Below are 16,396 nucleotides of genomic sequence, written 5' to 3'. Positions count from 1 at the left end.
GTGTTCTGCCCCTGAAGGGCACTGCTTTCACAGCCAGATTGTCCAGCCCTCAAAAAATGTTTTTAGGAAATGAAAGCATGCTGGTTGAATTTCAGAAATATCAGTTTGCATTTAAGAGACCGTTCTGGGTTGAACAACATTTGCTATAATATTTATTTTAAATTTGAAGGAGAGCCCAATGGTATCACAGGCCCAGAAACAAACCACCTTAATAGCCTGTACTAATGTAAAATTATGCCAACAGTCTAATTCATTGGAAATACAGGTCTTTGCATTCTTATCGGTAGTGTAGTGAGATAGTAATTTGGGATGCCCTTTTAATGGATAGTCCTATTAACCATTTCAGCATCCTACTTTGATTTCTCCTCCTGAAATTGCTGAATCCCTTGTTCTCTATCACAAGTCCACTCTTGCCTCACATATACTTGATTTTCATGCATAACCACAGTTGATAGATTTAACACCCTTCCAATCAGAATATTTCCCAGGGCTCCAGTATACCAAATAGAAGTTTGAGCCCAGGCCACTCAGTATTCTTTTGGCTAGAGGTGCCTTTTTCACTCGGGGCGATGCAATCCATGCACTCTACTCCTTGATTTCAATTGCTGTGAAGGAGGCAAGGAACATCTTGGAATGGTCCTTCTCACCTGCGGTTCCAGAGTCCTCTCTGCAAAACCTACTTTACATATACATAATCTCCAGGTCGTATGTTATGCACAGGTTCATCCAAACCCTACTTCACGTCTCAGCCTCATGTTTTTAATCTTTTGGAGCTGTTTGTCTATGGAGGGCAGTTATAAGGTCTCCCTGGGGCCTTCTCTCTTCCAGGCTGAACAACCCAGCTTCTCTCAGCCTGTTTCATATGGGAAATTGCTCCAGCCCTCTGTTCATCTTTGTGGCCCTCCTCTGGACTTGCTCTTACAGATCCAGGTTCTTCCTGTGCTGAGGACTCCAGAACTGAATGCAGGACTCCCAGTGAGGTCTCACTTGTCACCAGTCTGCCCCCACTTGGACATTGAGCCATGAACCACAACTCTTAGAGTGCGACCACCCAACAAAGTTCCAGACCAAGTGGTCCATCCATCAAATCCATGTCCCTCCCATTTAAAAGACAAGAATGTCGTGCAGGACAATTAAGAGCTGTGCACACAGTAACGTTGGCTTATCTTGTTCAGACAAATCCAGTCATGTTTGTTTTCAGGCATTGTACGGATCAATGTTTGGTTTTTCAGTCACTCTAACAGTAGTGCAGATATCTTGTCAGAACTTGCTTGAAAAGCATGAATTGTGCTTCTAAAGCCATATCTTGGATGGATGCCCCATCCCTGGAGGCGTTCAAGGCCAAGTTGGATGGGGCTTTAAGCAGCCTGGTCTGGCAGGAGGTCTCCCTGCCCATGGTAGGGTGGTTGGAAACTGGATGATCTTTAAGGTCCCTTCCATCCCAAACCCTTCTATGATTTCTATGATTCCATGATCTTATTTCCAGGTAATTCAAAGTGACCTCACCCTGGCTTTAAGTAACTTGAGCACAGAAGCGGCGGGCAAGCCCTGTCCCACTGCTAGCTACACGCGAGCTTTCGGCTGCAGGGAAGGATGGGGAGCAGCAAAGAGAGGGACCCGGGAGACCCCAACCAGGATCCTCTGCGGGACAGAGCCACCTCTCGTGGACCAGGTAGAGAGACCCCAGGATCGCCTCTCCCCCTCTCGGTGAGAGCCGCAAGAAGGATGGAGAGCACGCTAAGGGTTTCCCAAGCCACCCTTCCCAAGCTCCCTCCCAACCTGGGGTTCATCAGAGCATCCCGGAGCGCCCCGGGAGGATGACAGCACCGGTGATGGGGTGCGAACCCATCTCTCCCTCGCCGAGCGGTACCTCCAATGTATCACTTTGTAGCTTTGTCCCTTTTGCAGACAAAGCCTATAGGTTGTTTCTTTAATCTTGCTCCTGTTTTTTTTTTTTTGTCAGCGCCATCAGCCATCCTCAGCAGGATGTGACGTTTTAGTTGTATTGTGAAAGGATTATGTAATGCAATGTTTGCTTTTTATTTTTTTTTCTGGATTCTTTCTCTGTAAATCTGCTCTCTGTACGCTCAGGCTCCTGGTGTTTGGTTCAGGCATCACTGAAATCAGTTGAAATATTGTGATTATCCAGAGTCTGTTTCTTGGTTTTGATGACAGTATTAAAAACATGCTGTTTGATTGAGTCTTCCTGCCATCCCAGCCAAGGGGTTTTCATGCTTCTCTTTTCCTTACTACTGTTCCTCCATCAGTTCAGGGAAACAGAGACTGTACATCTGCACAGCAGTAGGAAATCTCCCTGTGTCAGCTGTGGCTTTGTGTCTGGGCATTCCTGCTGGGAGCTGCTGATGGTGGGCAGGGGACCAGGGCTGAGGTTAACAGAGGTGCAGAGCTGGTGTGCAGAGTGAGCCCAGTGGGGGAGGTGGACTATGTGGTGTTAGCTGAGCTCAGAGAGAATAATTTCCATGCCTGACCTCTGTTTTGTCTTAGTTACTGGCTGAAGTCACAAGAACACTTATCCTGGCAAAGATTGTCTCCCGTCTAGAGAAGTCACCTTATTTTGAATAACATCACAACGATCACTTGCATTGTTAGTAGACAGTACACTTTTTGCTGATAACTGCTAAATTTTGTGCACTTTACAATTATTTTTTTTTTTCAAAAATAACCTGTCAATACATGGCTGTGATTTCGTCGATGCTAGTGGTGGTGTGCTGATGATTTATTAGTATCAGAAATGTGTTTGCTTTGACTTGAGATGTTGGGAGGTCTTGCGGTAGGAACTGCCAGAATCAGACTTTGTACTGGAACAGCACCAAGATGAACTGGTGCCATCAGAGAGTTGTGCTCTGCAAGTCTGTTGGAAGCTTGCAAGCCCAGCTGTTTGGCCAGTAAGATGGGTGTCTCCTAAACAGAAGGAGGCGAAAACCCTGAAGTGTTTGTTTCTCATTCTTGCTGAATGTGTCTCTTTGGGGACAAGTTTGGTTTCAAAGCCTTGCACTCCTGTGGCAAGGACCTGGGTTGAGTGGGTGATGACAGATAGTGAGCCTTGGTGGAGAGTATGGCAGAGAAATGCAATTTGTCCATCCTCTCATTTTCTTCTGAGATTTTTGTGTTTCTTCCTCTGCAGCCTATTCACATTCTCCTTTGAGAGTGGGTGCTTGGCTTTCCCCAACGTTTTTTTTTTGAATGAGAGATGTTTCTGTCTTTCAACAGAGGATTTTGTGCAGAATGTTTGTATTTCGCTTTGCTGCTTGCTCCTGTTGCCAAGCCATGGGAGCCATCACTTGCTTCTCTCCCCTGAAGGCATCGGTGAGGTTGTGAGATGGTGGTAGGTCCTCTGGGAAAGAAATAGTGCATGCATTAGTGGATGAGAGCTGGCTTGGGAAATATTAAAACCGTGTGCTTGATAAAGCGCCCAAGGGTTTCTTGAAGGAGATGAGGAGCTGTGAGTGAGGAGTGGCCTGATCTGACCCGTATGTGAGGTTTTGCACTGAAAGTGGATGCTTGTTGTAGTGCCTTTCGTGTTTGTTGTGTTGACATTTATGTACCATAATATTAATTCGCCAAAAATTCGTAGCTTCAAGAGATGGAGTAGTGGTTTGGCATCTGCGAAGAACGAGACTTCAAATGATTGAAAGTAGGTAGGTCTCAGTGGGCACAATCTTTATCAGTAGAAAGGCTGCCTGGTTTGCTCCCTAGCAGACAATAACAGATAAATTCAAGTCTCCTTGAGGGCTGGCTGCCTTCTGATGCCTATAGTGAAAAGCACCAGTGTTTTTATTGGTGGGAATGGTCCCAGGGAGGTTTATGTGCATTAGTGCAAGTGACTGCAGCTGATTTCACCTCTGCTCACAGGAGAGGGAGTCTCTGCAGGTCTGCAGAGACTAAAGAGCAAGATTGGGTGTTAGGCGGGTGTGACTGCCCTGCTAAGGGCTGGCAAATACCAAGTTTGCCACAGACAGACTGGCGGCTTTCTGGCTGTTGAAATCCTCATTCCCATGGGGGAGGAGGAAGGGATCTTGTGCCAGGCCCACAGCTCCAGAAGATGTGGGTCCTTAAACAGTCAGAACAACCACAGATCACACTCACTAGATATAAAACTGAGTCCTGCTGGAGATCCTGTTTGGTGGTTCTTCATGGAACAGCAGGCTGTGACCAGAAACTCTTCCCTTGGATCAGGACACTGGCTGAGTGTAACTTTCCTGGGACTGAGTGCCTTCACCCTCCTTTCAGTGAGTGACTTTTTCTTCGGGATTATATCCTTGAGAGAGCCTTCACCCCTTTGGATGAGCAATTCTATCTTTTGGATACCCTTGAGAGAGAATTCCTTTGTGAAAAGTAACTGTACTTCATATTGGGGTCATCCTTCCAGAGGATGTGTTTGCAAAACTTACAAGTTCTTAAAGTTTATTGATAAACTGCTGACTGACACCCAGACCCGTGGCTTATTTTCGTTTGTCATAGCACTAAGTAAATCCTTGTTATTTTCAGTGACTGATGGTCTGTTTTGGGGGCTTGCCTCCATGACAATGGGGCCAGAGCTGAGACTAGCCTGGGCCCTGGGTGTAAGGAAGTGCTGCTGCCTTCTTTTGCCCAAACTTCTCTGGCTGTGACTGGAGCTTGGAGGCTTGGCCTTGAGGTAGATGCCTGCACACTGTGGACACCTAAAGTAAGGTGACACGAGTTCCCCCAGCGAGTGTGTTGCAAAGCACGCACCTGCCCCTTGTAAATTCTGATTCATTTGTTACCTTTAATAAGTTTTAGCATTTAGGTTTGTGCTCTAATACCTCTTCTATATTTTTTTTTGGCTCCTCTAGAGTTGCAAGTTACATACTTTTGGAAGTTTTGGTTGGAAATATTTGGACGACATCCATCTGTGAAAAGTGTATAGATATATTCTAGAGTACTTACATATATATTTTAGAATGTCTTACGAGAATCTCAAAATATTAGTGTACTGAGCAGAATACTTGCATGTTTCTTTCCTGTTGGTTTCTTTCCTGTTGGGATGAGTAAGTTCTAACACCTAAAAACTGTAATGTATCTGAGGTCTGTTGTCCCATCTCTATCATACCACAATAACTGAAGCCACAAGTACAAGCTTTGTTCACACCTCATTTGGAAACAAAGGTTTAGGTTTTTTTAATAGCAGAAAAAGGGCTAGATTCTTTTTGCATTTGTCATGGGGTAAGGGAGCACCAGGCAACACAACACTGCTAAGCTGAATTCATCAAGTGGACCAATGGAGGAACAGCCCATCAGGGAGAATGTTAAATATGCACAGAATAACAGTTAACTGAGACCACCCTTCATCTCTCACTCTCATTAATCAATATACTCTGATCTAGGAGAGAAATACAGCACTCAACTCTGACCTCTCAATATCAGCCTTCTGGGCAGTGACTGAGCAACAACAGATATTACACTTTGTGGTCCTCATCATTCAGCATTGCGTGATGATGTTTCTCCCCGTCTCTTTTATTGTGGGCTTTCATAGTCAGATGTCAGCACAGGCTGGCAGTCAGATCAGTCCATGCACCACCACATAGCTTTCCAGCCCTTCCAGGTATTTATTGTTCTGACGTCACTTTCACACCTCGCATTCTCTTATGTACCAAGACTCCTCACACCGTCCTTTTTTCGCCCTGGCTCATCAGCCACAGTTCATTACATCCAGTTATTCCACTTCTGATCAAGGCAAAAAGTAGTTGCACTGCAGATACCCCGTGTCCACCAGCCCGCGGCTCATTGCCTTATGGACCCTCAAGTGCCAGCTGTTGAAACACCTCCTAGCTATCCTAGCACTGCCCGAAAAGGCTCACCTGCATCCTCCACCACCAGGGACAGGCTTTGTCAGGGGAATAACTTCACTCATACACACAGTTAACAGTTCACAGAAACCTGTCCCCAGTTACTAGTTACCAACCACAGAAGCGCAGTGATACCACTGTACAGCTTTCCAATCAGTTTCAGAAGTTGGTCTCCTGTTTGCCATGTTGATCCCACGGTTCCATGCTAAGGCTTGTCATGCTCTAGTGTTTTGTCAGCATTGGTGTATCAACCAAAGCTGACCTATACCAAGTTATTCAACTTTTGATCAAGACAAGATTCGTCGCTCCTTGTGACATCCCTTAGAATTTAAATATGGATGATAATTTCAAATGACATTGGTGGACAAACCAAACTATTTGCATCATTTTTTTCCACATTAGACTAGAACTTCCAAACCAGCAGTAATCTGAAGATTTCATTTTGGATAGGAATAAAGTTGAACACTACTCTGTTTAAGTTTCAACCTGCAAAGCATGCGACTGAAGTAAGGCCCAGTATGAGTTAGTATCCATGTGTAGGACTGGACATTCTCCCATTATTCTTCTTTCCAATAAAGCTTTGGGCTGCACTCTAGAAGTTGTTGTTTCTTATCTTCAGGCAGTGATTATATAGTTCATACTTTCAAGTTGGATCTTTCTTCTTGTGCTCACACCCCCCTTACCCTGCAACTGTAAGTAGCGGTCAGTGCAAGAAAATCAGTTCTTAGTGTTTTCTGCTTTGCCATTTCAGCCACGCAGAGACACCTCATCTAATGAGCATGAGGAATTATTATAGCCCATATTTTGTTTTCTTTAGAACAATTTTACTAGTTTCCCTTCCACCAAGATAGAAACCCCAAGGTCACTGGATACATATTATCTGATGCGTTTGCCTGGCAGGAAGAATTACCAGAGTTGCAAGCTACACAGTGGACAACTCTATGCCAAGTGTAGCAGTTCATTAGGAGAGCCGGATGAAAACTATCTTCAGTATTCTGCATTGAAGGGGTAGTCCTTGTGAATTTTTTGCACCTTGAAGGAATCAAAGAGGAAGGTTATTCTTGAGTGCTGATAATTAAATGTCTATATAGAACTACACTGGCTGTTTAGAGGAGGAGCCTTCAACGTAAGGCTCTGATTTGATGGTGGAACTGCAGGAATGCACTTAGAGACTTTTTAGTGTAGAAATTGCAATTATGACCACCAAGTTCACGTTCTTTGTTCCTGTTCATTCAAGCACTGAATGGTGTCGGGATCCAAGTCCACTTTCTAGATAAAGAGTTGAATTATAAAATTGTTTGGAAAAGACCTTTGAGATCATCAAGTCCAAGCTTATCTGTCCACTTCTAAACCATATCCCTGAGCACCTCATCGACACATCTTTTAAATACCCCCAGGAATGGTGACTCCACCACTTCCCTGGGCAGCCTCCTCCAGTGTCTGATAACCCTTTTGGTGAAGAAATTTTCCCTGATGTCTAATCTGAACCTCCTCTGGTGCAGCTTGAGGCCATTTCCTCTCATCCGATCACTTGTTACTTAGGAGAAGAGACCAGCACCCACTTTGCTACAACCTCCCTTCAGGTGTTTGTAGACAGTGATGAGGTCCCCTCTCATCCTCCTTTCTCCAGGCTAAACAACCCCAGTTCCCTCAGACACCCCTCATAAGGCTTGTTCTCCAAGAAGTTCACACTGCTTACAGAGAAAACAGTAGTCTGTGGCCTTTCGGCCAAGACCTCTTTAGCTATAGGCTTCCAAGCTGCATATGTGCAAGCAGTCATTCTTCATGCTGTGCTTCCTCCCCCAGCTGCCTATGTAAGAGCTGACATCAGTTTAAGATGAAAGGAAATTATGATAAGTTTAAAATTGCCTAGTGCTCATTTTTCCAATATGGACATAGCCAAAGTTATCAACTAGAACCTCCCCTTTGGAATTTCAGCACACAAAGTTTCATAGAATCATAGAATAGCTAGGGTTGGAAGGGACCTTAAAGACCATCTAGTTCCAACCCCCCTGCTATGGGCAGGGGCATCCCACTAGATCAGGCTGCCCAAGGCTCCATCCAACCTGGCCTTGAACACCTCCAGGGACAAGGCATCCACAGCTTCCCTGGGCAACCTGTGCCACTGCCTCACCACTTTCCTGGAGAAAGCATTCACAATGAGTACACGGTATGACTTATACTCATCCTTTAGTCAAAGTGAAAATGTAACTCCACTAAGATGTTAAAGAACAGATGCTTCATCCTTCAAATGATTTCAAAGATCAAAATACACCCAATTTAAATAGCTAAACCAGTATCAGTGAGATTAGAATAAAGATACAAGAGTCTGAAGGAAACAAGCTGTCTCTTACGTGATCATTCCACAGATCCTCCAGTTTCTGTTTAAGCTGAGAAGGGTTGCCATCTCTTCTTTAGTCAATTCAAAGTCAAACACCTAAAAAATAAAAAAAGCTGGAAATCACCTCTTGGAACAAATCATATCAGAAGCAATTTTCACAGGATTAAAGAACAAGTTTACATCAGAAGGAGTGTTGCTTAGAAATGACTTTATGAGACCAGAAAAGGAAAGCCTCTTTGGATTTTCAAGACTCTACTGGCAGATGGAAGAAACAAAAGAGATCGCCAGTTGCAGTTCCATGTGCCAGCAGTTCAAAGGTGTTTGGTGAGAAGTTAGTGTTGCTAAAGGCCTCTATTTGTGGAAGACTCATTTCTCTCCAATTCTAAAGAAACATCTAGAAAACTTACTTCAATATTTCAATAAATCCAGCTATGTTACTCCTCAAATCTTTATATTCAATATCATGATAAAACCCCTGACAACATCAGAGGAGCAATGTGGGTTTACTGACACCAAGACTATTCCCTTAACATTGCTTAGTCTATGTTTTGATGGATGTTACTGCTCTTGGTCTCCAAGCAAGCCCTGCCCACCACTACACCCACAAGTCACAGAACAGGAGCCAATGTAAACGTGACTGATAAGGTTATCAGCACTCTGTTTCCACGAGCTCTGTCTATCTTGTCTTCAACTGTAGCTTTCAAGGCAGCCTTAGCTTCCAGACAGAGAAAAAGCCCAGTATTTTCGCGTAAGGAGGGCTTGGGAAGCATGAGAAAGGATCGCTGCCTGCTGTGCAGGGAGAGGGCCCCTGAAAAAGGACCTCCCAGCTCACCTCGAAGTTCTCCACAATGCGCTGTGGTGTGACAGACTTTGGGAATCACAATCACATTTCTCTGGATCTGGAAGCGAAGGAGAACCTGCAAGAACAAAAAACTGAGTCAGAGACGAGGACAGCTCCTGCTGTGGAGGAAGCAGAGCATGTGTTCCAACAGCTCGTCTACTCTAAGCTACACTCGCTTACCTGCATTGCTACTTAAACCGCAAAAGAGCATCACAGGTCACAAGGAACACGGATAGAGGCTGTACTCCCTCTTGGGGTGGAGATTCCTCAATGGCTGTTGTTACAGGAAGGAGAACTCACTGCTTGGCACCTACGTACCTGTGCTGGGGTCTTGTTGTGCTTGGCTGCAATCTCTTTGATCTTGGGATCATCCAGAAGTGAAGGTTGCTCTGGCTTTAGTCCTACACAGAGACAAATGAAAGAACTGGCAAAGAATCACTGCAGAAAGATTCTACCTAGTATGGAGTATTTAATAAAAACGTGCGCACACGTAAGTTCACCATTTCCTCATTCAATTAACCTGAACACTTCAAACTTAAACCACAGCAACCCACTTGGAAATTACCTGTCAGGGCGCCCAAGGGGACAATATGCTGTCACAGTGATCCCTTTCGATTGGCAATAGTTGATAAGCTTTTCCTGGGTAAGGTATGGATGACACTCGATCTGCCAATACAGGAGTAGAGACTGTGTAGAAGTAGTGTTGTATTCCCATCTTCCACAGTTTTTCTTCTGAATCTTGATTTCTAAGTATGGGCTATCTTAATCCTACATTCCATGTGGTCTGTGTCACAATACAACACTAATTCTATAAGGCACCAAGTTTTGTATTGAGTCCTTATGTGCTCTTTGGATTTTGTTCTGAGAGGCTTGATAGAAGTCATTAACTACAGTCAGAAGGATAGCTCATGTCTGGATTCTTTCATTCCTCCAGAAAGAATGCTTCCTAGGGAAATACTCCAGAATTTGTAAACAGTGCTTCAACAGTGTGAGACAAAAAAAGAAATATTCTGGTCTTTTCATACAGGGAAATATCCACAGAGTGGGATTTAGAGTACACGCTGCATCTACTTTTTCCACTTCCTCATTCAACTTGTCAATCAGAATCTTTTAAACCTTGCAAAAACTATTCATCCGCAGTATGAATTAGTTGACACTAGATTGACACTTAGCAGCTTACCTGGTTATTTGCAGGCTTGTGCTTCAGTCCTGGCTTATTCAAGATTCTTTCAGTCTGCTCACGATTAAAGTTGGAGATTCCAATGGCTTTTACCAGACCAGCATCCACCAGCTCTTCCATGGCCTAACAGAAGGAGGAGCCAAGACAGCACCCAGAGCACAAGACATGACCTGAGTACATTCTTCCTGATGCAGCTGGTTTCCCTTCACGAGAAGCACAAAATGACTTGTTTGGACCTGCCAAGTTTCGAATTCTCAAGAGGAAAGTGGGTACTGGTAGTATCTGTGCCATGTCTTCTCTCACATTAAAGCCCAAAATAATCTGTTTTGACTGTGAGATTCGCTGAGTTACACAAGGAAAAAAAGACTAAGTCTACTGTCGTCACAGCATCGGAACGCTATGCCCTAGGAGGATGGTAGTATCACAACCTAAGTGTCTATTTCTGCAAAATCTGTTTGAGCAGTTCATGAACTGCATGAGAAGTGCGGTGAAGGAAATTCATGCAGTTGTAGTCAAATAACTAACTTATTCTAACCTCAGCCTGGTCTGCGTCTCCACTGCAAGTGACTGTACAGCTCAGTGACTTGAGATCCTAATTTACAGTGAACAAGAATAATAGCTTGACTAAGCATGCACATTTTTAAAAGCTACCACATACTTTTGTGAATTCTTTCCAACTAATTCTGCATACATGCACGAGCCCTTCGGTGAAGCCGACACCACTGCTGAGGACAGAAGGCATGATTCTCCTGCTGTTGCTGAACTTACCTCCCACGTATGTAGAAAATCTGTGTTGCTGGGTATAGACATGCCTTTGTCATCTGTGGGAAACAGCTCCTCTCCTGCCTGTCAGTGACAAAGGAGATGCTTTAAAATCTGTTGAGAAGTTCACTCAAATACCATGAGAGCTCACAACCACAATAGTCTAAACTTCTAGTGCAAGCAGGAACACCAGTTCTTGTCTACAATCATTTCTGCCTTCCTGAGGAGCAGGAGGAATTTAAGACACTTTTAAGACATTCCCATAAAGACAGGTCTTTCTGCTGGACCCCTCAAAGTGATGACTTGAACACCTACAGGGATACACATCACTTAAAAATATACCTCCCAGTCTCATACATGTTTACTTCACGTCTTTTTCTTTTGTGCCTTCTTAGGAAGAGCTGTTTTGTCCTTTTCCCAGAAGGGCACCAGGGGACTTGGGTATTGGGAACATATGTGCAGTGACAGTTCTTCCACAAGAAACCTCAACATAAAGCTGCTAATATTAGGAAAAATCAGAAGAGCTTTTGTGTACAAGTTATGAAAAGACACCAAGACTGAACTGTGTTTAACAGCTGTTTGCAGTCATCACTATGAGACGGTTTCATTTTCACAGCTTTGTTAACATAAAGCTAAAATAGAGTATGAAATAAAGGCGAGCATCTCAAAAGCAACAGGTAGGAAGGAAACTGATCAGACTGTAGTAAGACGGAAAGGCTAAGACTAGAAATAGCCAACCCGAGACATCAACTCCACTAAACTGTGGAAGAGTTTAGGCCCCCAAGAAGTTCCACCTTTTAATTTCTCGTCCCACTGGAACAACACTAAGTCAAGGTCAGCTCAATCTGTATTGTATTAAGGACTTAGTGATTAAAGATAAAAATGGACAATAGAACTATTTTCTCTTGCTCTGTGATTCTGTAACACACAGAGGAAAATTTCCATCAGGCAGCAAAGTACAGCTCTCCTTCCTACAAAGGGTAATCTTCAAACGAGTGTGTACCGATTTGTAAGAGAAAGGAAGAGCAGCCTATCTTTTGCTTGCACCTGAGGGACCTGCCACTAGTTTCCAGACTGTCATGTCCAGGATCAAAGGGGTATGCAAGCAGCAGTCTCAGGGGCAGAGATCAACAGCCTGGCTTACATGGCCAGAGTAAAGCTGAGCACCAGAACAGCGCTGGTACGCACAGACATGATTATCTGTCTCAGCCAAGCAACTGTTCCGCTGTAAAGTCATACAGCTCCCCAAAAGCAGCAGTCAAACCAAACAAATCCAAGGGCATCATCGTTACTGTACCTTGAACCCAAAAGGCCAGTGCATGAGGTAGAGATCCAGGTAATCCAGTTTCAGGTCAGCAAGAGTCTTCTGGCAGGCTCCCTTCACCAGAGGTTTGTCGTGAAACGTACACCACAGCTAGAGATAAAAAACCAAGGCACGCTGTGATCTCCTGGGTTAAAGCTCTCAGGTACTCCTGCACAGAACAGAAATGCTCCCTCTTCTTTCGAGGGCGATGTGGAACAAGTCCATCCTAGTGCTCTTCCAATGGGGCTTGCTCTGTGATGAGACTGGCCCATGACACCGAAGGTGATGAGCACAGTGGCAGCACAAGTATTTGAGCAGGATCACAACCAAGTCCTCTGGTTCCATGAGTTGAGAGATCATTTGTACTACCCCCTTTGATACAGGGCCTGCCTTTGCAATAGGTGTGTTTTAAATGAAGACGAGTATGTATCAGACCCGACTGCACATAAAGCTCCTGCACTGAAAGCTGCCGCCAGACAGGATAGGGAGCTCAAGGCTCAGGGAACTCACTCTTTCTGTCCAATGGCTGTAACAACAAAAATTCCTATCAGTGGATGGGAAAGAGTCAAACTGTATCTCTGTGCTGATGAAATGAGAACGCAGTATCAGTAGTGATCTCATTTACATTATGAGTATCTCCAGAGCTGCATCATAAAACTACTTTAGCTTCCCACTAGAAAAATATCACAAATAAAGCAGGTTTGCCCATGATCCAAAACCATCTGATCCTTACCTTACTGACGATGAAGAGGTCCTCTCGTTTCACAACACCTTCCTTGATTTTCTGCTGGATGCCATCCCCAATCTCCTTCTCATTCTGGTACACGTAGGCACAGTCAAAGTGGCGGTACCCAGCGTCAATGGCAGCCATCACCGCAGCTCCCACCTTACCTGGGGGGGCCTGAAGGGAAAAGAGTATGAGATGTCTCAACTTGGGATGCTCACATGCTGCTCCTTAGGTAGCCTAAGCATAGATAAACATGCAAAGGGTCTCCAAGAGAGGGTTTTCCACAAAACTTTCTTAGGTCTGTACATGTCTCATAGGATCACTAGGTTGGAAAAGATCATCAAGCCAAATCGTACCTGTCTGCTAGTAAATCATATCCCTGAGCACCTCACCTACCTGTCTTTTAAATACCTCCAGGGAGGATGAGTAAATCACCTCCCTGGACAGCCAGTTCCAGTGCCCGATAAGCCTGTCAATGAAGAAATGTTTCCTAATGCCCAATCCGAACCTCCCATGGAGCAACATGAGGCCATTCCCTCTTGTCCTGTCATCCGGGAGAAGAGACCAACACCCACTGCGTTCCAACTTGCTTTCAGGCAGTTGTAGGCAGTGATAAGGTCCCCCCTCAGGCTCCTCTTCTCCAGACTAAACAAACCCAGTTCCCTTAGCTACTCCTTGTAAGACTTGTTCTCCAGACCCTTCACTGTCTTCGTTGCTCTTCTCTGTACACGGTCCAGCACCAGAATGTCTTTCTTGTACTGGGGGGCCCAAGCCCAGGCTCCGGAGCTCCAAGACAGCCTCCAGTCGTTTGCCATCGCCCTGTTCCCAGGCAGGGCTCATCCCAGCAGCTTTGCAGAGCCAAGCCCCCAGCTCCATCCACTTCTCCAAAGCCAGGCTGCAGCGTCCTTCCTTCCCTATGCCGCTTCCTAAAGAAGCCCCAGCAGCTGCCAGCCGAGGAGCCTCAACAGTGCATGGCCCCAGAGCTGGGGATGCTGCGAACAGGCAGGGAGGGCCCCCAAGTGCCAAATGCCGACCCGACTGGAGAACGTGGGCCACAAGAATTGAGGTGCAGGCAGTGCTGCACCTGGTGGGAAGGGAGGGAGACGAGGTGGCGGGGAGGGGGATGAAGAAAGAGATGCGGTGGGGAGGAGGAGGAAGAGGAAGGAGGAAGAGGAAGGAGGAAGAGGAAGGAGGAAGAGGAAGGAGGAAGAGGAAGGAGGAAGAGGAAGGAGGAAGAGGAAGGAGGAAGAGGAAGGAGGAAGAGGAAGGAGGAAGGGGAAGGAGAAGATGCGTTGGGGAGGAGGAAGAAAATGATGTTGCAGAGAAGGAGGATGATGCAGCGGGGAGGAGGAAGATGATGATGTGGGGAGGAAGAAGAAGGAGACGCTGCGGAAGGGCGGGGAGAAGAAGGATATGCGATGGGGGGTTGAAGAAGAGGGAGACGTGGCGGGAGTGAAGCCGCGGCGGGAGAGAAGACGCGGCGGGAGAGAAGACGCGGCGGGAGAGAAGCCGCGGCGGGAGAGAAGCCGCGGCGGCGCTGCCCCGAGCGTGCGCGGGCAGTTACCTTCCAGGTGCCCAGCCCCAGCAGGGGCATCCCGGCGGCGCTCAGCCGCACGCAGCCCGCCATGGCCCCGCCGCCCCCAGCGCCACCGCCGGCCCCGCCCCGCCCCGCGCAGCACCGCCCAATGGCGGCGGGGGCAGCGGCCCGTGGGCGTGCCGCGCGGGGGCACCTGGGCTGTGTCCCTCGGCTACGGTCGTTTGAAGGTTGCGGGGGTGAGGATCTCCTAGGGATGCACCCGGTGGGTCTCTCGTCCCGGAGGAGTTCATGGAGTCGTAAGGAAGGAAAAGATCTCTGAGATCATCGAGTCCAACCGTGCCTGTCTGTCACTGAGCAGATCCTTAAATAGCTCATCTACCCGTGATTTAAATACCCCCAGGGATGGCGATTCGACCACCTCCATGGGCAGCCCCTGCCAGTGTCTGATGACACTTTTGATGAAGATTTTTTTCCTGATGTGCAACCTGAACCTCCCCCGGTGCAGCTTGAGGCCATTCCCCCTTGTCCTGTCCTCTGTCACTTGGGAGAAGAAGCCAGCTCCCTCCTCTCTAAAACCTCCTTTTTTTTTTCCCTCCTGTTTTGTGCCAGTGCCATCAGCTGTCCTCAGCAGGATGTAGCATTTCGGTTGAATCACATAACAGTTAACACAGCTTAGGCTTATCTTTCCTCCTTTTTTTTTGGCGATTCCTTGTTCATAGACCTGCTGTGAGTGTGCTCAGCTTCTTAAGTGCTGATTTGTTGTTCACAGAAGTGAATGAAATATGCAAAATGATTCATTTAGCCTTGATTGCAATATATTTTCTCAAGTGAGTCTGAAGACCAGCTGAAGCACCAGTTTGCCTTTGCTTGCCTTTGTGTTCCCAAGGCACTTAAGCTTGTGGTGCTGTGCCAGCCATTTCTCAGTGTTAGCACAAACTAGTAATGTTGAGTGGATTTCATGCCTTGGTGTAGGTACTACTGGAATCAGATTTTGTTCTGGAGCAGCACCAAAGTGAACTGGTAGCAGCAGAGAGTTGTGCTCTGTAAGTCTGTGGAAGCTTGCAAAGCTCAGCTGTTTGGCCAGTAAGATGGGGTCTCTCATAAGAAAGAGGAGAAAACTCTGAAGTGTTTGTTCTCATTCTTCTGAACGTGTCTCTTTGGGGAGAGGTTTGGTTTCAAAGTCTTGCGTTCTTCTGGAGAGGAGCTGAGCTGAGTGGATGATGATGGATAAAGAGGCTTGGTAGAGAGCACGGCTGAGAAATGCAATTTGTCCGCCCTCTCATTTTCCTCTGATATTTTTATATTGCTTCCTCTGCAAACTGTCTTTTAACAGAGCATTTTAGGCAGAAGATCTGCATTTTGCTTTGTTGTTTGTGCCTATTGGTGTGACTTTCCCCAGATCTTGCCAAGACATGGGAGCCAGCAGTTGTTTCTCTGTCCTGAAAGCATGGCTGAGGTTGTGAGATGATGGGAAAAATGGTCTTTTGGAAAGAAGTATACTGAAACAGAATGTTTATCTTGTTAAATAGCGTGCATTAGTTCAACTTCTTTGTTGGCAAGACAGGAATACAGAAGGGAGGAGAGAGGCATAATCCATTTCTAAGAGCTTGGCTTCTTTCTTACATTGAGTTCTGATCAAGCCACGTGTATACTCTGAGCTTCCACCACCACCACCACCTCTGCATGTTCTCAAGAGCTTTGTTGAAGACTGTGGTCTTTGATAATTCTGGTATTTGGCTATTAATCTGATGAGCTGGCAAAACCGTGTATTTAAAATGAAACCATGAATGTTTCATCCCTGGAGGTGTTCAAGGTCAAGTTGGATGAGGCTTGGAGGAACCTAGTCTAGTGGAAGGTGTCTGATTTAGGAAGACGAT

General features: G+C 45.9%; 1 protein-coding gene across 1 annotated transcript in view; it reads right to left on the bottom strand.

Annotated features, from left to right (window-relative positions):
* The window catches only part of LOC104064598 (aldo-keto reductase family 1 member B1), a 92,351-nt gene extending 77,691 nt beyond the window's left edge, over window positions 1-14,660 (bottom strand). The window contains exons 1-5 of the mRNA XM_054070438.1: window positions 14,547-14,660; window positions 12,989-13,156; window positions 12,250-12,366; window positions 10,959-11,036; window positions 10,191-10,313 (exon numbers count right to left, since the gene is read on the bottom strand). Coding sequence (XP_053926413.1) covers window positions 10,191-10,313; window positions 10,959-11,036; window positions 12,250-12,366; window positions 12,989-13,156; window positions 14,547-14,609 — 549 coding nt within the window. The 5' untranslated portion in view covers window positions 14,610-14,660. The remainder of the gene's footprint in view (window positions 1-10,190; window positions 10,314-10,958; window positions 11,037-12,249; window positions 12,367-12,988; window positions 13,157-14,546) is intronic.
* Window positions 14,661-16,396: the final 1,736 nt, after the last annotated feature.

This window comes from Cuculus canorus, chromosome 1, assembly GCF_017976375.1.
Source record: "Cuculus canorus isolate bCucCan1 chromosome 1, bCucCan1.pri, whole genome shotgun sequence".
Lineage (NCBI taxonomy): Eukaryota > Metazoa > Chordata > Aves > Cuculiformes > Cuculidae > Cuculus > Cuculus canorus.
The sequence above is the reverse complement of the archived record's forward strand: the minus strand, read 5'-3'. Positions and strand labels throughout refer to the sequence as shown.